General features: G+C 45.7%; 1 protein-coding gene across 10 annotated transcripts in view; it reads left to right on the top strand.

Moving 5' to 3' along the window:
- The window catches only part of RALGAPA2 (Ral GTPase activating protein catalytic subunit alpha 2), a 327,287-nt gene that overhangs the window by 294,836 nt on the left and 12,072 nt on the right, over nucleotides 1-20,379 (top strand). For all 10 annotated transcript variants that reach the window (XR_010405762.1, XM_064572731.1, XM_064572744.1 and 7 more), the window contains one exon: nucleotides 8,640-8,761. Coding sequence is in view for 8 of the 10 variants with exons in the window: in XM_064572731.1 (XP_064428801.1) it covers nucleotides 8,640-8,761 (122 nt within the window). In the remaining 2 variants the exon portion in view is untranslated. Of the gene's footprint in view, nucleotides 1-8,639; nucleotides 8,762-20,379 lie in introns of those variants that run through there.

Raw genomic sequence — 20,379 nt, forward strand, 5'->3', positions numbered from 1 at the left:
ACCCTTATCAGATAAATGATTTGCAAATATTTCCCACAGAATGACTTGTGGGTTGTCCATTCACTTTTTTTGGGGGGGTCCCTTCACTTTCTTGATAAATTTTCCTATTTTTTCCTTTGGTTGCTTGTGCTTTTGGTGTCATATCCGAGACCAGTCAGCATTTTAAAGCTTTATCCTTTGATCACTGTTCAGAACACTGCCCAAGAAATGAAAATGTGGTGATGATCATCTGCATCGTCTCTTCCAAAAACTACTCTCTTCCAAAACCAACAGAGGAAATTGGCTCATTAATTTCCTTGTTTTGTAAGTTATTCATAGTTGTCCCTTCTCTGAGCTCAGACACTCTGCAACTGCTAATGCATCTTTTTACTAGATTTAAAGTATATCTGTAGATACATTTTAAGCAATCGATTCAGGGTAGCATTCCTCAATCCACAGCTGTCTTAAATAATCTCCTTTTTACCAGATTTCTGTGAGCACAGCATCTGTCCTTGTGTGAGGAATGTGCCCACTGTCTTGTCTATAACACATTGTTCTCTGCTTCACCTGGGAGGGCGCCTTCCAACTCGGCCTTGCTCCATTTCCTCTTCCCTCCAAGTCAGGCACATCCCCCAACCAGACCCCTTCTCTGTGAAGACCATTTTCAGAGGTTTTGGTTGTTTCAAATCTGCAGGTAGCCTTCTTACCATTTCTACTTGCTCAAAATATATATGTCCTGAAAATAGGCGAAGAACAAGTACAAAGTATTGAGACATTTGTACAAGCCCATGGATTGATCATATAGACCAAGTCAGCATTGACCTCTTCAAACTCAAGGGTACTCTAGACTCTCCTTAGTGGTGGCATATCTTCTCAGGGTGATCTGGAAACCTAAGTGAGGCCACATTGCTCCCTTGCCTCAGACCATTCAGGCCTCCTGTGACCCAGCCCCAGCCAATCTTTCAACTGCGCCCCCTCCCTTCTCTTGCTACGCTGAGGTTCCAGTCTCCTTTCACTTCCTGAACCTCCCCAGGGTTCCTTCCAGCTCATGCCTCTCCGCACCTGAAATGCTCTTACCACTGCCTGCCCCCGGCCCTTCTTGGCTAGCCCCTTTCTGGCCACCCCTTCTGAGACTTACGTGCCCTTTTGGTCCCTGCTCTCCTACCTGGCACTGATGAAAGAACAGTTCCCCTTATTCTGTGCACTTGTCCCTGTTAGAATGGGGGCTTGACCAGGGTAGGGGCAGAGTTTGTCCCGTTTCCCAGTTGTGTGCTCATTGCCAAGCACTGGTGGGCCCTCAGCACATATTTCTTGAATGGATGAACACTTGAGTGAAAATGGACTTGCTTTCTGAAATTGGCAGATTCACTTGAGATTAAGTGTGCTAAGCAGAATAGGATGCTGTATCGAAATCATTCACACAGGCCCATGTATACATATAGTATGTTGACCTTTCTCTAGTTCAGCCCATTTTGTCATTCTTAGTGTGTGATCATTCCAGCAAAAGTATCTTTGTAGGAAAACATTTTTTCTGAAGCAGTACCCTCCTCCCCATGAATGGCATTTGTATCCGAAGTTTTCCACAACTTTCTGAAAATGTTGAGCTCTCATATTTTGGCCTGCTTCTGGAACTAGGGCCTTAAAAATAGCACCGCCTCTTTTCTGCTTTTTCTGTGTCTGAGTCAGATGGACCTGTCTATCATTGTTATCTCTAACAACCAAACTTATACCTTTCAAATCTGCCTTTGGCTTAAAGAAGCTCATTCTGCCCTTTGAATAGGTGAGAAAAGAACCCTTTAATGAGCACTCTATTGCATTCTCACCAGAAGGCTTATTTTCATTATGAAATATTTTATACAGACTGGAAAACCTCGAACATTTACAGAAGTCCTAAAGAACAATAAAACATGCCTGCCCCCATCCTGGCCCCCCATGTGTACCGACCAATATATTTGTGACCGTTCCATGTGCTACCTCTTCTACCACCCCAGAGATAATCTAGGTTATAGTATCCCTGCATATGTGTGTATTCCTAAAGCAGTATATTTCACTTTGCCTCTTTTTTTTAAATGTATGTAGTTAAAATTGTGCCATACATGATCTTCAGTGAATTACTTTTTTCATTAGCATTGTTTTAAGTCTCATCCATTCTAATACACATACCTATAGTTTATTTTCACTGCTGTATAGTATTCTATTGTGTGACTACACCTATCAGTAGAATAGTGGTTTCACTTTCTTTTTTGACTTTGCTATTGTCTATAGAATATGATAAACATTCTTACATGTGGAGTTGCTGCCCTTTTCTGGATAATGTCAAATTGCCTTCCCAAGAAGTTAGGCCAATTATCTCCTACCAGTAGGCTCTGAGAGTTCCTCTGCCCCACATCCTCTCTGACATTTGGCATTATTAGATTTTTTTCTTTTTTGCCAGTCTGGTGTATATAAAATGGTATCTCATTGTGGCTCTAATAATCCCTGATTATTAGTGATGTTAAACACCTTAACATCCATTCATAGTTTATGTTCTGGAAATGTTTATGTCTTTTGCCCACTTTTCTAATAGATTATTTGGTTCTTTTATTGATTTGTAGGAGTTCTTTATATATTCTGGACACTTACCCTTTGTCAGCTAGGTGTTGCAGATGACTTCTCCCACTTTGTGCCTTAGAGCTTTAACTTCTTTATGGTATTCTGGTAAACAGTAGTTCTTAATTTAAATATGACCAGATGTACCAGTCTTCCCCCCTTATGGTTCATGTTTTTGTCTCTCATTTAATAAATTATTCCATATCCCAAGGTCATAAAGAGTTTGCCCCATAATTTCTTCTAGAAGTTCTGTATAGCTTTTTTTTTTTTAATCTATGCAGAATTGTACTTCAAATGGACAACTCTCTAATTTCTCCTTATAAACTGCCTTTGCAGGGCACCTGGGTGGCTCAGTCAGTTAAGTGTCTGCCTTCGGCTCAGGTCATGATCCCAGGGTCCTGGGATTGAGCCCTGCATCGGGCTTCCTGCTCAGTGGGGTATCTTCTTCTCCCCCTGGCCCTCCCCCTTCTCGTGCTCTCTCTCTCTCTCTTCCTCACTCACTCTCCCTCAAATGAATAAATAAAATCTTTAAAAATAAATAAATAAACTGCCTTTGCTTAGAATATATCTAGCAGTGTCATAGCTCAGAACAGTGGGCACAAATCCTAGGCAATCATTTATCCATTCACTAATATTGTATAAAGCACATATAAGCTAGGTAGCAAGTAATGTAAGGATGGACCTGACTCATACTCAAGGAGTATGGGGGGCTATGTAGTGGCCCCCGAAAAGGTATGTCTAACCCCAGAACCTGTGAATGTTAACTTATTTCAGTAAGGGTCTTTGCAACTATAAGTAAGTTAAGGATCTTGAGATGAGAAGATAATTCTGGATCATCCAGGTGGGCCCTAAATCCAGTGACAAGTGTCCTGATAAGAGACACATGGACAAAAGGCGGAGGCAGTATAAGCAGAGGCAGGCACAGGAGTGATGCAGTCACTAGAGCCTCTGCAGGGAGTGAGGCCCTGCTGACACCTTGATCTTGAACTTCTGGCCTCCCAGAAGTGTGAGGGAATAAGCTTCTGTTGTTTTAAGCCCCACCCTCCCCCCCCCAGCTAGTGGGCACTTTCAGCAGCCATGGGAAGCTAATACAAGGATGCTTAGGATGAGACGGTCCTATGCGGTAACTATAGCAGGGGGTTCTCTTTTCTCCCCCGTCACATCCTCAAGGGATCAAACAAGCAATGGTGGCAAAATTTGTGAGTGCCACAATTTATCCCAGGGGCCCGGGGTTAGCCAAAGCCTCCCTCCCAGGCGGTGATGAAACTTGGCTTCTCTCCCACTGCCGTGGGAAGGAGAGTGTGCAGAGTCACAAGAGCCAGCAGCTCTGGGCAGGCTTCTGTCAGCGATGAGGGGCTGCAGTGAGTTAAGAAAGAAAACCAGGGACAGGTACAGAAACCACTGCAGGACACACACATACTGACCGCAGGAGGCAGCCTCCTGCAAGGCTGCTTTGTCGGGCTGGGTCTGGTTGCCCACTCCTTGGAAACTTAGAGAAGTCCCTGGCAAGAAGAGTTTCAAGGGTTGAAGAAAGATACAACCTGCAATAGAGGCTCTTGTAAACAGTTCTCCCTTTTCCTTAAAAACAAACAAACAGAAGGAGTTATTCCAAGAGAAGAAGTTGAAAGTCCTAAACAGCAGTCAACAAACACCATAGCCCGAATAAGTAGAAAGAAATTGAAAATGAAGTAATTGTTATTTTTCTGAATTTATAAAGTCAGCATGGCCTATGGGTGTCAATGCAGCTCAAACCTACGGACTCAAGTTGATTTTCATACCCCTGTAGAGTTAAGTCGGTTGATTTATCTTCACCACTAGTTTAGCTCCCAACCTTGCACGAAATCCTGAACTTAATCCCATGTACCCTAGAAATCTAGATAAATTAGCCGAAAGCAGTAAAGGTTGGAAGACCTGGGTTCTGGTCCCAATTGCACCACCAAGTAACTGTGACTCTGGAAAATCACTTGAATCTTTTGCGCTTCCACTTGCTGATCAGTACTGTGGGGGCCATGGCACTGCCCCGGCTCACAGGGGTCTAGCTTGCTTGTCCTAAAGCCTGACACAGAGGTTCCCCCTACTTTATCCACTGTGTTCTTTCTGGAAGACGAACCCAGAAGCCCACATTAAGGGAGGAAGGGGAGCAGGCAGTCCACATCTATGGTGCTTCTCTTGTGCACTGGAACCTGGGTCATGCTATGATTCCATCTGATCCTCAGGGCAGCCCCAAGAGCAGATCTCAGTGACCCTGCTTTACACATAAGGCACCCGAGGCTGGGGGCTTTGGAGCGGCTTGCTCTGGCGGGTGGGGAAGAGGAGTGAAATTCAAACCTAGGCCTGTCTTCTCCAAAAGGCAAGCTCCTTCCTCTCATGCTGCTGCTACCGTTTCGAAAAATAAAAACAAATACTCATCGGAATAAAGTTGGGGAGTTGGATTTGGATTCTTGGGCTTTTGCAACCCCCTGAATGTGTGTTGAGGGTCTCAGAAAGTTCTCTTGGAAGTTTCTGATAAAATGTAAGCAGCAAAGATATATAGCCTCTTTATTCAAGTAGAGAAACATTGGTAAATGCTAAAATTCTTACGTGAAAACATAAACACAGCAGGTCACTGAAGAAGCTCAAAAGATCTAGAAACCAAGAAGGGTTTCTAGTAGTAATTTGAATGCTCTCTGAATTGAGTAATCAAAGGGAAAATTTTCTCTTTAAGAAAGTACTTTACTGTGTGTGGTTTTGAATGAGATAGTAATTCAGAACAAAATTTAAGTTTTACATTTGTTAGTGGACTTTTTAAGAGAACAGCAGGGCAATGGCCAGTATCAAACAGGTACTGAATTTGTGACCAGGTGCAGGTGCCCCTTTAACCACCTGCCTTCAGCCAGAGGCACTGACCAGCCACTGCATGGCATTATTACAGCATTCGGTTCATGTCTTAACATGTCTTATGCATGAGAAGAACCTTAGAAGCATTTCAATGTCTAAGTTATAAATGCCTTTTTTTATATATACAAATCAACCAGCACTGAAGCCCTAAAGAAGTTAGGTAAGAAAATGTCAGGTGATACTGCTCCTAATTGTCCTACCTAGTAGTTCTAATACATTCCGCTAAATCCCAGAGCTACGTGTTTTAAAGCTACTAAAAGAAATGATTTTTGGCACCCTGAGCGCCTTCTCTGTTTCTAAACACTGCCAGGATTGGGGTGGTGTTTGTTTTCTTTTTGTCATGGTGTTTACATGCCCTGGCGTGGGCCGCGAGTGAAAATGCATTTGGTGATCTCCTGGTCGCCCCGCAGTCCTTCATGGATGTTTGTCTAAATGACAACACCCAGTTTAGCGCTGTTAACGCTCCCGTGACAGCATAGGACCAGCCTGGGGGTGGGGGAGTGTGTGCTCCGTGTGACAGTTGGGGGCGTGAATGCGAGATTGGGAATCTTCTGTGAGGTAAACACTTCCTCCTCTAGTATCTGGTTCTGGAAGCATCTTTTGGTGCTGTCTCCCATAGTGCCTTGTTTTAGGAGTCAGACCATAAACATTCATTGAGCCAGAGAATCTCAAAACTTGATTATCACCCCCCTGTAACTCTAGTGCTGGACTTGCTCTTAGGGGCCCAGATTTCTCAGGCTTGACAAGGACAAGCTTACGAGTTGGCTAGTGTCCTCCCGGATGAGGGTGATGGGCTGCTGTCTGAGGTCTGTTTACATGGTATTATACATGGCGTCTCTTTGTAGGGTTGCCTGTGAGCTTGATTAACATAGCAGCCACTCTTCCAGATATGTGGCTTCCAGAGCATATTTAGCAAAATGCATCCGCACTTCTATTTTGTTCACCATTGTCCCGAGCACTGTATGTGGATGTGTTGGGCGCAGTGGGGCCTTTCAGGAAACAGCAGGACCATTCTAGGCAGAGCATGACAGGTCTTTAGAGGGCTGCGCCGGCTCTAACCCGGGCCCTCAAGCAGACTGCGGTCTGAAAGGGGGAGCTATGAATTGCGCGTTGACAGCGGGCCACGGCTGTCCTAAGGCTCAGGTGGTTGTCAGCCATAAGTTTAGCTCAGCTCTTTGAGTAATTTGTCACGCCTCGCTCGGCCCCTGCTGGGCCAGCACGTGCCAGCTTAGTGTCAGAGTGCCTGTTCGCCAGACGGCCACTCAGGCCTAACGTCCTGCTGTTCCCTGGACCAGCGGCTTGCTGGGGCTGTGCACGGAGGGCCGAGCTGCGCGACAGCCAAGTGCTGTGCAGAATAAGCGTGTTCATAATGAGACGTGAATGGCATTAGTGGGTCCCTCTAGAATTGGGCCTGAGAGGACGCCTCTCACTGTGGAAGTTTGGCAGCCTGTTTGTTCGTAGGGGTGAGTCACCAGGAGTTCAGCTTGCATTCGAGAAGCCAGTTCAGGCCCCCACCGCCCAGGCCTTCGGCTGTGGTGACCGTCTATGTAACATAACGCACTGTGAACCCATCAGCAGGGCCGCTTTTTGACATCCTCAAAGGCATTTTGCTTTTTTAAAGTTGTCTAGAGCAAGCCTAAAGAGAAGTTTTGGAAGCGAGCTGCCTAGTAGCTCTTTGCACGACAAAGGGTGTGTTCTCCGTCCATGCTATCTGGCCCAGTAACCCCAGCTCATGCTTGAAATACAGCTAGTGGGACCCAGGAACGGAATTGCTATTTTTTTGTTTTAATTAATTTAAATTTAAATTTAGATAACCACATGCGTCTCACGGCTACGGCGTTGGCCAGCACGGCCCCAGGATGCCTCTGGTCTCATGGTGTAAAAACTCCTTCTCTGACTATAATTAAAGGAGGAGGAAGAGGAAGGACCTGCATGGGGAAATCTGTGTGCATCCTTTGACAAAAGAAAATAGAAAAATATTTTCCGATCTTCAGTCACATGCTTACTACCGAAAGCTAATTGGAAAAGCATCATTTTTACCAACTTTTATTTGTGAAGAGGTCATTTTGGAAAGATAGTTTTAAAATGAGAAATGCTAGAAATTACTTTTGCTCTTCCAGAGCAGCAAATAATGAACTGATTGATGGTGATCCACGTTCCCTGTATTCCTGGAGAATTAGCATGATTTTCAAAATGACTAAAACACGTCCTTTAACTTTGGCATTGATAACTAGGAAGGGGAAAATGGGACGTCATGCCGACTTCCCCAAGTGTTAATTCACAAAGTCATACGTGTGGTGCCTCATTCCGCTGTCGAATTGTTCTGATGTTATCCTGTTATTGGAAGTGCATGATTCACCTTCTGAGGAAACAGAAGCCATACACAAAAGGGGAAGATTTGCTTTCTGCCCTGTGAAAGGCTGCCACACGCAGGGGTCCTATTAAGACAGCTGGAAAGTTGCTTCAGCGTGTTACGCTTGTAAGTTTTATTGGTGACTGGTTTTTGATTACACATTTGAATGTGTGTGTTCCAGACTGCAGTTTTAATTAAAAGGCAATAGTCTTTTCTTTTTTAAATTGCATTGTGCACTCTCTGCTAGAGTCTCTCACTTATTAGCTCCTATTTTCTCATGCTCTCGCCTATCCTGGCTGGAGGCACCGGGGCCCCTTCAGAGCATATCTTCCTGGCCTTCCTCTTCCCTGGGATGTGCATCGTCTCACTTTTTTTTTTTTTTTTTAAAGTGTACCACCAATTCCTGCCTCAAGTGTCAATTCATTCTCTAGGAGACTTAGAACGTTCTATCTGCTGACCCGGGAAGGGAAGGTCCGACACTGTCCCACACTGAAAGAGATGCCACCACAACCAGTGCCTCTGTTTTCGTTTGTTTGGATCAAGCTTAAGGATCTTTGGCTGTGATTCTGTAACCATTGATGTACATATTTTTCAGGAATACTGGTGTTGGATGTCCCCGAAGTCTAAGAGAAACTTAAGTCTCAATATCAGAATCTTACCGTTAATTGTAACTCATATTTAATTCCCTGGGAGGATGGGTAACAGACTTGTAAGGTACCTTCCCCCCCTCCCACCAACACACATAACAGTTGCATAACTGTATTCAAACCACAGTGAACTGTGTCATTTGTTATGCATGTCATTCCACACGTGCACTTGCTTCCTTGACCGGTGACCGCAGCTACGAAGAGCGAGCCCTGTACCTCGAAGCAATAATTCAGAACCACCGAGAAGTCATGACGTTTGAGGATTTCGCCGCCCAAGTCTTTTCTCCCTCGCCCAGCCCCTCCCTCGGCGGAACGGGTGAGTGTCTGCATTATTCTGCCCTCCCGCGCTTAGGACGCACTCGAGCGGCAGATGTACACCTGTTTTTCACAGATAAATGCTTGCAAATTTAAGAAGAGCATTCTCCCTCTGAATCAACTAATGAATATCAAAAGGAATGGTGACATTCATTTTAATTTGTTTTGTATCCGAGCTGTTCACTCAGTGCTTTTCTTCAGCTATCCTGTTAACCCCCGAAACTAGCAAGGTTAATGAACTTTTTCTCAGTAATGTGCTCTGGTTCATTCAGGAGTGTGGGTTTCTTGCTGAGCTGGGAATATGTTGCTTAAAAGCAATGCCCGAATCAGTGCTTACTTATCAAAAAAGTCTTCCTCACAGTCGAAGCCGTTGCTACTAATGCTAAATGGGGATTATGCTGCTGAGATACTCGGGTCAGGGATTAATGCAGGAGAAATGGAAGGACAGTGTCCCCTGGTCGTCATTACAGCAGAGCGGCGGGCACGCTTTCCCTCTGGAGTGGTCTGTGTCACATGGACAAGCTGCCGACCAGAGCAGCACCTGGCGTGGAACCTGTTTAGCAACTGGCTTTCGATCATTTTCACTTATTACGCCAATGGAAAATTTCAGAAATTTCCATGAGTGTCCTTGTTTTTAGGTTTTACTCTTTTTATATTTCCAATTTGAAAAAAAAATGGGTACTACCACTTAAACTGATTATATGATTACTGTGGGGGTTTTTTTTTTCCCAAAGAATAGAATTACTTGTGAATTTCTGCATGTAATTACAGATTAATTGCCTTTCAGAGAGTAAATGGGATATTTAGTCAATGCATGTTGAAATTCTCAATGAGGGGCTTCCCTCTTCTTCCACCGGTGTAGACACAACTGTTAGCATGCTTAATAGATTTCTAACCTGTGTCAGTTGTCTCTGAACACCGCCTTACTTCTCCGATTCTGACTTGTTAACAAATATCTTACACACAAAGTGAAAAAAATTAAATTCAGTGAAATGAATCACTCACAAATACAATCAGCCATGCATCATTGTTTAACATCGCTGGCTTCGATCCTTGCCTCTCCGAGCTTTGTTGGGAGATAAGAGGGCGAGGCTTGCACTTGCTCAGGGAGCCAGGAGCTGCAGGCAGAAGGCCTGAGAGATAAGCAAGCTGGCTGGGGTGCGGGAGCCGTGCGATTTACATAATCACGCCTCTGCTTCCTGGGGAGGCGTCAAGAAACACGGGGATGGCCTCTATTGATCTTTGTTGAACTGGAATACTAAACAACATGAGAAAGCTTATAACTTAAAGCTTTGATTAATGTTTCTTACATTAAAAAAAAGTAGAACAGCTGTGAATTGAATTCTTTTATACACTCTGCCAACATTCTATCTAAAACCAAAAAAAAAAAAAAAAAGAAACGGTTTCAAGGGAAATGAAGATTTCACACCACTCTGGCTAGAGGTTTAAAATCATTTCTAGTGTGTAGGTGAAAGAACATGAAGGATCCGTAGCAAAGCTAATTTTTTTAAAGATCTCATTCAGCTCTTTCTCATCCTCATGAGGTACTGGGGCTCAATTTTTCTGTGCGGGGGTTTTGTGTTGTTGTTTTTTTTAACTCTTGAGAAAGCTTTTTGTTTCTTAAAATTAGAAGAAATTAAATAATAACTAGATACTGACATTCCTTAGCTGTCACATTCTTAAGGCTCCAGATTAAGATGTTCCTGAAACAAATATTGATGAACTTTGTTTCCTGTGCATACTTTAGCATCTGTATAAATTAATTTGATCTTTTCCAAAAGCTCACAATTACTTAAATCAACTCAAATGAGCTAGTGTGTAGGTAACATCTTAAGTGAGTCTCCAGAAGTGATTTGGGCTTTCCAAGACCTGCTATTTGGAGGCAGTGACCAACAGGCTTCTTCAAGAGCATCACATCTGCCAAAGTCACTTAGCAGATAAGGGTCTGATAGCTCATGAGGGGGCACTGGAACCCATACAAAGGGAACGTGAAACCGAAGATGAGGTATCAAGACAAATGCTGGTCTTCCTCTTTCCAAATTATTAGCATCCAGATGACATTTCACAATGTTCAGGGTTTAGGCATTCAGTGTCAAGTGATAAAATTTTTGGTATACATATCACGCCAATGTATGAATGCGATTTTAAGTCTGAGCACCGTGTTCTCGATCACCACTTTGCATATATGCCCACAACAAAGATTAGGAAGGAACTAGAAAGGAACTTGATGTGGATTGAAACTGGGGGGCCATGCAGTGAGGGCAGAGCATTTCCAGACCATAAGTAGGCACATTTTCAGAAGCACATCCTCCCCTCATTTCCCTGCCAGTTTTGCTTTTGAGGAATCCCTATCCCGGCCTGTTACCACTTTTACAAAGGAAAACATTTTTCATTTCTTCAGTGTTAGTCCTATTTTCTTGGGACAAGCACAGTCAAACCCAGATGAGCCAGCTAGCTTAAACTAAGAAACAGAGGTGGACTCTGCTCTTCCAAGCAGCAAGCCAACTGGAAAAATTGACCCTGAGCAGCTTAAGCCCCCACAGTGCACTTAGGACCCAATCAGACCATCTCGGCCAGCAGTGCCATCAAAGCGGGGCCTTGGGCTCCTGCTCACATGCATATGCACAATCCGAGGAATTAGGGGCTCCCAGGTTTTCTTTGTATCCTCGCTGCAAGGGACTTTGTCGATAATGCAGAGGGAGAATAACCTGAACCCGGTATGCCTTCCACACTGTATTTGTAGCAGCAAGCAGCCCCCATTTCTAGAGGGAGGACCTATAATATCAGCCTCGGAGTCCTAGGCATAAGTAAGAAATGGGCTCAGTGGGAGGGGCTCGTGCCCAAAGACACTGCTGTTGGAAAATGCCTTCTCCGCAGGCCCCCCTGCCCCAGTGCTGTTGCTTGCCACCCAAGGAAGCCATAGAAGGGGCACACTGGCCACGTACATGAGCTTCTCCTCATGATTCACTGCCAGCCACCGATGAGGATATAGCATCTTTGATTGTTAGGCTCATATGTGGGTACTCAGCTGTTTTAAAGGAGATTTAAAAATATATATATATATTATATATATATTTTCCCAGTCAGAAAATGTTATTTTAAAATACCACCTACCTCATACCTATTCCATCCACTACCTGTCCTGGTAATAATACCCAGCCTTTTTCTTAGCCCTGTAGTTTGTGTTCCTTTTGATTCCTTCCCTTTTGGCCAGCAATTTCTAAAAGGTAGCCAGTGTGAAAATATTGGCTGCAATTAACACACACGTGTGTGTGTCTATGTGTTTACATACATGTATATGTTTATGCACGTACATACGTGCATTTAACACACACGCATGTTGGGGTGAGGGACTCGGCTTGTGTTTTCATGCATGTTTCCAAGGAAGGGGGGCCAACAGAGAGGCCTTCAAAGGGTTAACTGGAATGGGCGCCCTCGACTGCTGGGCGGGGCTGATGTAATCACTGCAGCTCACAGCCAAGTGCATCTGTTCACCATGAGGTCATTCTTCGGCATGCTAATGATTTGGAAAATCAAGTCTAATGTTTGACGTTATCGGAAAGGATATAAATAGTATAAATCTTTACTTTTTGGAAGCTGATCTTATAAACAAGAGGAGAAAAAAAGAAACTTGAGCTTGAACCCGAGATTCCCCCACCCCCGGAACTGCCTTAAAGGTTGTGTCTGGACCTTAAAACCTTGGAGGAATCCACTTGTGCCTGTTGATAAATGAATCCCCAAATCACTAGTACAGTCACAGCTTCCAGTTTGGTAGTGGAGGACTACAGGTATGTCTAATTTAATATCTAATTTTAAGAATTTCCAAGTACCTTGCTCAGACCCTCATAAAGACTGATTTTTGGGGGGTGCCTGGGTGGCTCAGTCATTAAGTGTCTGCCTTCGGCTCAGGTCATGATCCCAGGGTCCTGGGATCGAGCCCCACATCGGGCTCCCTGCTCAGCGGGAAGCCTGCTTCTCCCTCTCACACTCCCCTTGCTTGTGTTCCCTCTCTTGCTGTGTCTCTCTCTGTCAAATAAATAAAATCTTTTTAAAAAGATTGATTTTTTTTTTTCCCCAAAGAATGTCCCAAACCAAATTAAACGAGTTGTTCTCAGTATACGCAAATCAACTGTTTGCTGAACATGCCAACACTGTTTTTGGTTCCTTTCTGCTTTAATATTGCTGTGGAGAGCCAGCAGAGGGAGCACAAATCTTTATTTATTTGTGAGCCCTACATAAACACATTTGATTTCTCCAAGATATGGTCAAAAATACTTCCTCCTTCATGATAGGCTAGATGGTAAAGGTTCCAGGATTTAGAACAAGTGGGAGGAAATTCCTCACTAGGCTCCACCAGATTCTGCCACTTTTAATGTAGGTCATATTTGGAGCTTAACCCAGATTAGTCTGAGTCGGTCTTAGGATGCTTCTGCCACCGAGACTCTTGCACAAAACCGTAAGCTTTCATCGGTCACGCTCACGACGTGCATGGGTGCCCTCTTGGAAAGGATTATTATGCTCACCTACCTGATAAAAAAGACTCCTGTAATTTTCCCCTATAACAAAATCAAATTAAGTTCACAGAAACTATCAGAAGACTGCCTGATGTTACTGGGTCATTCTGGTGACCCTCATAAGACTTCAGGTGTACTGGTCCCAAAATGAATCTGGCAACTCAGTGCCACACAAAGCCCTTTTATAACCCACCAGCCTTTGACAAGAGGAGTAAAGCTACACCCCGCTTCCACTTGCTGGAGCCCCGAACCATGCACAGTGCTCACGTGTGCCAGGATGTTGTAGGCTTGCCCTTCTGCACACCGATCCCAATGTGGCCAGTTCACTGGCAGATAGCAATCAGGTTGATCCCCAGACACTGCACTATAACCCCCCAAAGATGACAGATTTTCCCCATTCATTGAGGGTGGTCATGTTACAGATTCATTCCATCTCTCTCTGCCCTCCTTCCTCCGTTCCTCCCTCCATGTTAAAGTGTTCTTCATAAGGTTTTGATCGGTAGCACTTATATATTCACCCTCCTCATAAATTCGCTGAAACCAACAAAGAACATCGTAGAATGTTCGAGGAAGCTTCAGGAGATATCAAGCCTCATCCCTTGACATGGATTTTGAGTAGGCTGAAGACCAGGCCATGAAGGGACAACTGAAGGCCATGGGCAAGTTGGCAGTGGGGCCCTCACCCCTTGTGCTACACTCTCTTTTCTTCCCAAAGTGGAGTCAGTTGTGAGTGATGTCATCCAAGACTCAGATGGTTACCACCATCCCCTCCTTGGTAAGCTGTCACCAGACATTGGCTGTCAGTTACATTGGTCACAGAGTTCCTAGCCAGCCACTTATAAGAGTTTTTCAATGTCCAACACCCATGTCACCTCTCTGAGAGGAGAGAAGTGGTACTATATCAGTGTTTTTCCTACATAGCCTGTTCAGAAAAGCTGTGTTTTTCCTACATAGCCTGTTTCCTCATTGTTGTTCTTCAAAAAGTCTTCATAAGATAAGAATGAAGTCTGGGAAAGTGATAGTGCTGGAAACGTAAGCAGCAGAAACTCAGATTACTGCAGCTCTTGGTAGATGATGCTGTGGTTATTGGTTACTCGGGTGACCGTTTATAACTGCACTGGCCAGCACACACGTGTCATTGTGCCAGTCTGTGGGGCGGCCTCGTAGTTGTGGCTGCAAAACCCTTCCAGAAGTCCTCTCATTCCCATTTCTAACCAACCACATGGAGCGGATGAGGGAAGGGAAGCCCAGAATATACTCTGACTTCATGTAATGAACGCATGCCTCAGAGGCTTCCACATGCCCTGGCTACGTCAGGCCCCAAGGGTTCAGGCAGACCATCCCAAGACCTAGAAGGGCTTCTGATATTCTGGGGGTGCTAGGAACACAGCCAGGACCTGGGCCCAGAGCCCATGCACCCACACACTGCTGCCAAAACCTGGAATAAAGACAGATGCCAGTGGCCATCAGCAAACCTTTAATCCTTTATATGCCATTGCCAGGGTTTGCGAATTTTCCTTCCTCAGTATTTAATGCAGCCCAGGCTTGCCTTCTTTTGCTTTTCGTCCTCACATATAGCCACCTCAGTCTCTCAGATTCTACTGTCTTCCTGTCCTCCTTGCTCAACGCCGGCCGGAACCTTCTACCTGGCATCAGCCTCCCCAGCTGCCTTGGCGGCTCCATGCAGGGAGGTGGGATTCCCCTGAGAAGGCTGGGTTCTGCAGCCAGTTAGCTAGAGTCTTCTGTGCTCCAGCATGTGGCCTCAGCCAAGTTACCTGTCACTCTGTGGCTCAGTCTGATTCTGTAAAATGGGTCTAATAAGAACCTTCCTTAGAGGGTGTTCATAAAGATTCAGCAAGTTAATATGTGTAAAGAGATGAGCACAGTGCCTGGCACATAGGGCCCCCTCAGCTGGTGTTTGCTGGGCTGTCATGCCCACGTTTTTCCTCACTCCATCCCATGCAACCCTCTACCTCTTCCAGCCTGTCTTCCTTCTACCTTCCTCTTAGAACATGTGCCTCCCGATTCTTCCTTTCTCATCCTGGAATACACTGCTGTCTGCCCATTGGCCTGTCTCCTAGAAGGGGAGAGCAGGCCAGGGACCCCTACTATGGAAATGCCATTCCAGTGCTCACCCTGTGGGGACAACCCCGTTCATCAGAGCTGTGGCTGCTGACTTTTTACTGATGTTAGTTAAAGACCTGGATGAAAACTCAGAACTCCATTTAGATCATCCAGAAGTTTCCCTTAAATACACATTCTCTTATTTCACTGTCTATTCAAGAACTCAGGGCCACCTCCACTCGACACCCTCAGAACACTTGGCTGTAGCTAAATGAGTGTTGCCACGTGGCCTGCAAACAGCTAACCACCCCACTCAGTTCTTCCATCCTAGTAGTCCCTTGAAGAGCCAATCCAAATCTTCCTATCCACATAACCAGCTCAATTCTGACCCCCTTTGCATATGACATATTTTTTTTAAGATTTAACTATTTATTTTAGAGGAAGGGGCAGAGGGAGAGGGAAAGAGAATCTCAAGCAGGCTCCCTGCTGGGTGTGGAGCCCAACACGGAGCTCGGTCTCACAACCCTGAGATCATGACCTGAGCCAAAATCAAGAGTTGGATGCTTAACTGACTGAGTTGGACGATCAACTGACTGAGCCACCCAGGGCCCCACTATGACATATTTTTTAAAACTAAAAATGTATTCTTCTTGAAAAGGGGATAAGGCATCCATAGGATTTCTTTAAACCACCCATAATCCCATCGCCCAAGCCCAGTGGTGCTGGGTCCAGCAGCGCACTGGACCACCTGCAAATCCCTGCATGACCCTCCACCAGGGAGGTGCGTATATTGGTCTGGGGTGTGACCTGGGCATGAGGACTTTCTTTTAAAAACTCCTGAGAGCATTCTCCTATGCAGGCGGGACTGAGAACCACTGTCAAGGCATCTCTGTAATGCTTAGGTCCTCATTTTAGTGCCATTTAACTTGTGATTACTTCTATCTTGGTTTTTCTTAGCCTGTGTAAATCATGTGTGTATGTGTGTGTATACACGTGCACACACATGTGTGTGTTCTGTCTATAATGGGCAGTAAATTCCTTAGAGAATAACACGTGTAACTTCTTTCTTAAAACATATGCAATAGGAATACAATAGAAATGTGGATAGAAAGATCCAGCCTGTTGCTTGTCCCCAGGCCACAGATGTGTGTTGGGCCTGAGGCAGAGGCAGCACGAACTCCTGTGATTGTGTTCAGAGCACCGCCCCCCTTCCCAGTTTCCTAGTGAAAGTGGACCGGTGATAAGGAATATGACCAAAGCCTGGCGTGAGAAAGGCAGGGGAAGCCAGGGCCTGGGTACTCCACAGACCGCATAATGCAGTTCGAATAACTGAAATGTCATGGGGGATACTTCCACAAACAGTATTGTGGGTTTTAAAGAGAATTCTTCATTGCCCTGTTTAGCACCAGATTTTGCTTCATGCTTATTCATCCCTTTTTTCCTCTTAAAATGCTTTTATTCCCCTCAGTGTCCGCTCAGGGAGGGGGAAGAAAGAGAGGGGACAGATAGGAAATGATGGTACTCCCTGTCCCATGGGACGGACATTTGTTCCAATAGGAAATGATGGTACTCCCTGTCCCATCTCTGAGTTGGCCCTGCCTTCCCCTGCCCTCGGCGTTGTGCTGGGCACCTTAAGGGAACACAAAGGCTCCGAAAGCTTCACTTTCAATGTCTCCCCTACCCTTCTGGAGCTTGCAATCTTGTTAGGGAAAAGCAGATATTCATGAACCACTAAAACATGGCTACTTATGAGTAAGCCCAGATGAGTTACCTCCAAACCGTCACCACATATTTAAAAGATAGAGTTCAAAGAAAGAAAGAAAGATACAGTGAGCCAATGGTTTGGGTCAGTTGGGTTGAGATTTCCCTGATACGAGCTGTGCCATCTGCCTTGTGAGCCTGGAAGAGACGGGAAACTTACCTAATATGTATTAGATACACTGCTAAGTCTCCCGCCAGTCAATTTTCAACTTTCCCACATTGGCTAAGAATTGAGATGTCTGAGAACTGGGAGGCCATGGACAAAAAGAATAATATGAGGGACAATCAATGTGGGAAGAGCACAGAGGAAGAAATAACTCCTTTCGGAGGCCATGTGGGGACCCTCCTGTCCCTGGGGCTGGTACAGATGTTGGGGGTGTTCACAGATGCCCAGAAAAGGAAGGGACCCAAGATTATTCATTCTAAAGTATTGACATCACATTTAAATTGTTCCTTTGGAAGAACTTGAAGATGCTGCTTTTTCTGTGAAATGCCATCTTCAGTTTAGTTCTGATTTCTCAGTCCTTACAAGGTTTTAAATGCAAGTGGCATCTTCCTCCCTGCCTAACTGCTAATTACGGTTCCCGTGACACTTTCGCAGTTGCCAAGAGATGGCCGGCAGATACCGAGAATTTTTCTCAGAGACAATTTTTGGAAATGACTCTTAATTAAAGCTTATTTCAAATAACCTTGAGGATTTGATTCAGAAGAACCTGGAGCTTTCTGACACCCCATGTTCACATTCCTCGTGAACCGCGGCTGTGGCCATCGTGTTCTCCTGGTTCTAACAGGTGGAACAGGTGCAAACACAAGCCGGTAGGGTGGGCTCCTGGAAAACTCCATGGTTTTGCTTGGATTTCTGTTTAGCAACAACTAAACCAAAGCAGAGGCCAAATGGAAGCTCTCTTACTAACATTTAAGTCTACTGATGGAAAAAAGAAAGAATATTTTATACTACCCTTTTCCAGAAGGCTATATGATGATGACCAGGAAGTAAACCTCTGCATAGAATAATAAAGAGAAAAGCTGGTTACTTTTCTCCAATTAACCTTCAAAGGCCCTCAAAAGGCCAGGGAGAAAAAAAATCCCTAAAAAATGGGAAACATGCCAGTCAACTTTGTTTAAAAATAAAATAACAGATTTACAGCATTGACATGGCCAAAATTCATTTCTCAGCACAGAAGAAACCTCACAGCATCTCTGTAAAAAGTGTAAAGAAAGAAAGAAAAGGCGGGCGCCTGGGTGGCTCAGTTGGTTAAGCGACTGCCTTCGGCTCAGGTCATGATCCTGGAGTCGCGGGATCGAGTCCCACGTCGGGCTCCCTGCTCAGCTGGGGGTCTGCTTCTCCCTCTGACCCTCCCCCTTCTCATGCTCTCTCTATCTCAGTCTCTCTCTCAAATAAATAAATAAATTCTTAAAAAAAAAGAAAGAAAAAGAAAAGGCAAAACCCTATTTTTTGGCCACTTCAGGAATATGAGACAATAAAATCCCAGATGCATAGAGGGCACATCCCCCTGCCTGTGTCCCCACACCAGGCCCCTCTGGCGTTCCTCCCCCTACCCCCTACCCACTACCCCCCAGTGCTCAGCCGTTACCTGTGGCAGCGTCCTCGGCCTACACAGTCACCCAGCCTGTCTCTTCTCTCCAGCAAGGTCGTCTGACCTTGAGATTGCCTGAGGGTGAGGAAGCTGCTACAGGTCTTCCGGGACTTGCATTGCAGGGTCCTGTTCCCCCTGCCCTGATCTCAGGCAAAACCAACAAGGGCAGGTTCTCCTGCCACGGCTGCTGAGATACGTCCGGACAGACCCTACAGCTGGTTTGCGTCCCAGAGCCTGTTCATGGTAGTTAGGGAAACCCTGCTCCCTAGCTCTGTCCCCAGGGCTCGGAGAAGCAGCTAGAGAAACAGCCCGGCTCTGGTTAACGGCAGAGCCCTCTGTAACATCTGGGCATGCAGCGTTCTGAGTCCAGGCTCTCCTGACCAGCGGATGTTGGCGACATCAGGGCGACAGTCAGGGCGACAGTCCCAGAGAGAAGGGAGACCACAGGGAAGAAAGGAAGAAGCCAGAACTGGGACTCCTCGGGCCACTAGGCTGACTCTGCTCTTTATTCCAATTACCCAAAGCTGGTGACTTGCCAGAGGCCATATTTAGATATTAAAACTCAGTCCAACTCAAGTCCTGGGGACACACACGTACCTTTGGTACAGCCTAAGTAGATGGGAACTGTGGCTTCACTCGTCGGAACATCATCACATAGCCCCACAAAGGCTGGGGCCTTCAGGCATTCATTTCATAAATATTTACTGTGCACTAATAGGGAAGGTATAGAAATGGGAAAAACAGCAGTCCTACCCTCCCTGAGGCTTATCTTTCAGATGGGTGAGAAAGACGCTGGTCTCCTGTCAGGAACTCTGGGGTGCCCTTTAAAATGGGGGACGGGAGAGCGCCTGGGTGGCTCAGTGGGTTAAGCGTCTGCCTTCAGCTCAGGTCATGATCTCAGGGTCCTGGGACCTAGCCCTGCATCGGGCTCCCTGCTCAGTGAGGAGTCTGCTTCTCCTCTCCCTCTGCCCCTACCCCCACTCGTGCGCTCACACTCTCTCTCTCTAATAAAATCTTTGAAAAAAAAGTAAATAAAATGGGGGTTAGGGAAGGCCTCACTGAGAAGGTGAAATTTGAAGAGAGGCTTGAAGGAAGTGAGGGAGTGAGCCATTTAAATCTTGGGGGAAAGCACTCCAGGCAGAGGGAAGAGCAAATGCAAAGGCCCTGAGGCTGGTGCTTTTCTGACACATTTGAGGAACAGTGAGGTGCCCAGCGTGATTAGGGTAGAGCAAGCAAGGGGGCGAGGAGGAGGAGGAAGGTCAGAACAGCCCCCCAGGCCTAGGGAAAGACCAGGAGCTCGGCAGCTCCTGGAGGGTGTTAAGCAGTGGGGTCACATGATATGATTCTTGATTAAAAAGATCACTCTGACTCCTGTGGGGAGGATATTCCAGGGGAGGGACAGGAGGGAGACTAGTTAGATAAGATTTCGTTCCCCATGTAGTCCCATCCCCTACTACAAAGCAGGCACAGAATACATGTTGACTAATGAATGCATGCTGTGGTCCAAGAGATGTTCCCCCTGAACATTCTCCATGGGGCTGCTAGAGGGCCCCCAGTGACGACCCCTACCCCCAGTGCCACAGAATGCAGCCCCTAACTGGGACTGTACAGGTTAGGGGAGCATGGTGACACCTACCTCTTGTGGGGGAAGGTTTGTGTGGTCAGAGGAAGAAGGTGAAAAA

The sequence above is a fragment of the Mirounga angustirostris genome, unplaced genomic scaffold, assembly GCF_029215605.1.
Source record: "Mirounga angustirostris isolate CCGP_5_RB_7025 unplaced genomic scaffold, mMirAng1.0.hap1 SCAF_10, whole genome shotgun sequence".
In the NCBI taxonomy this organism is placed as follows: domain Eukaryota; kingdom Metazoa; phylum Chordata; class Mammalia; order Carnivora; family Phocidae; genus Mirounga; species Mirounga angustirostris.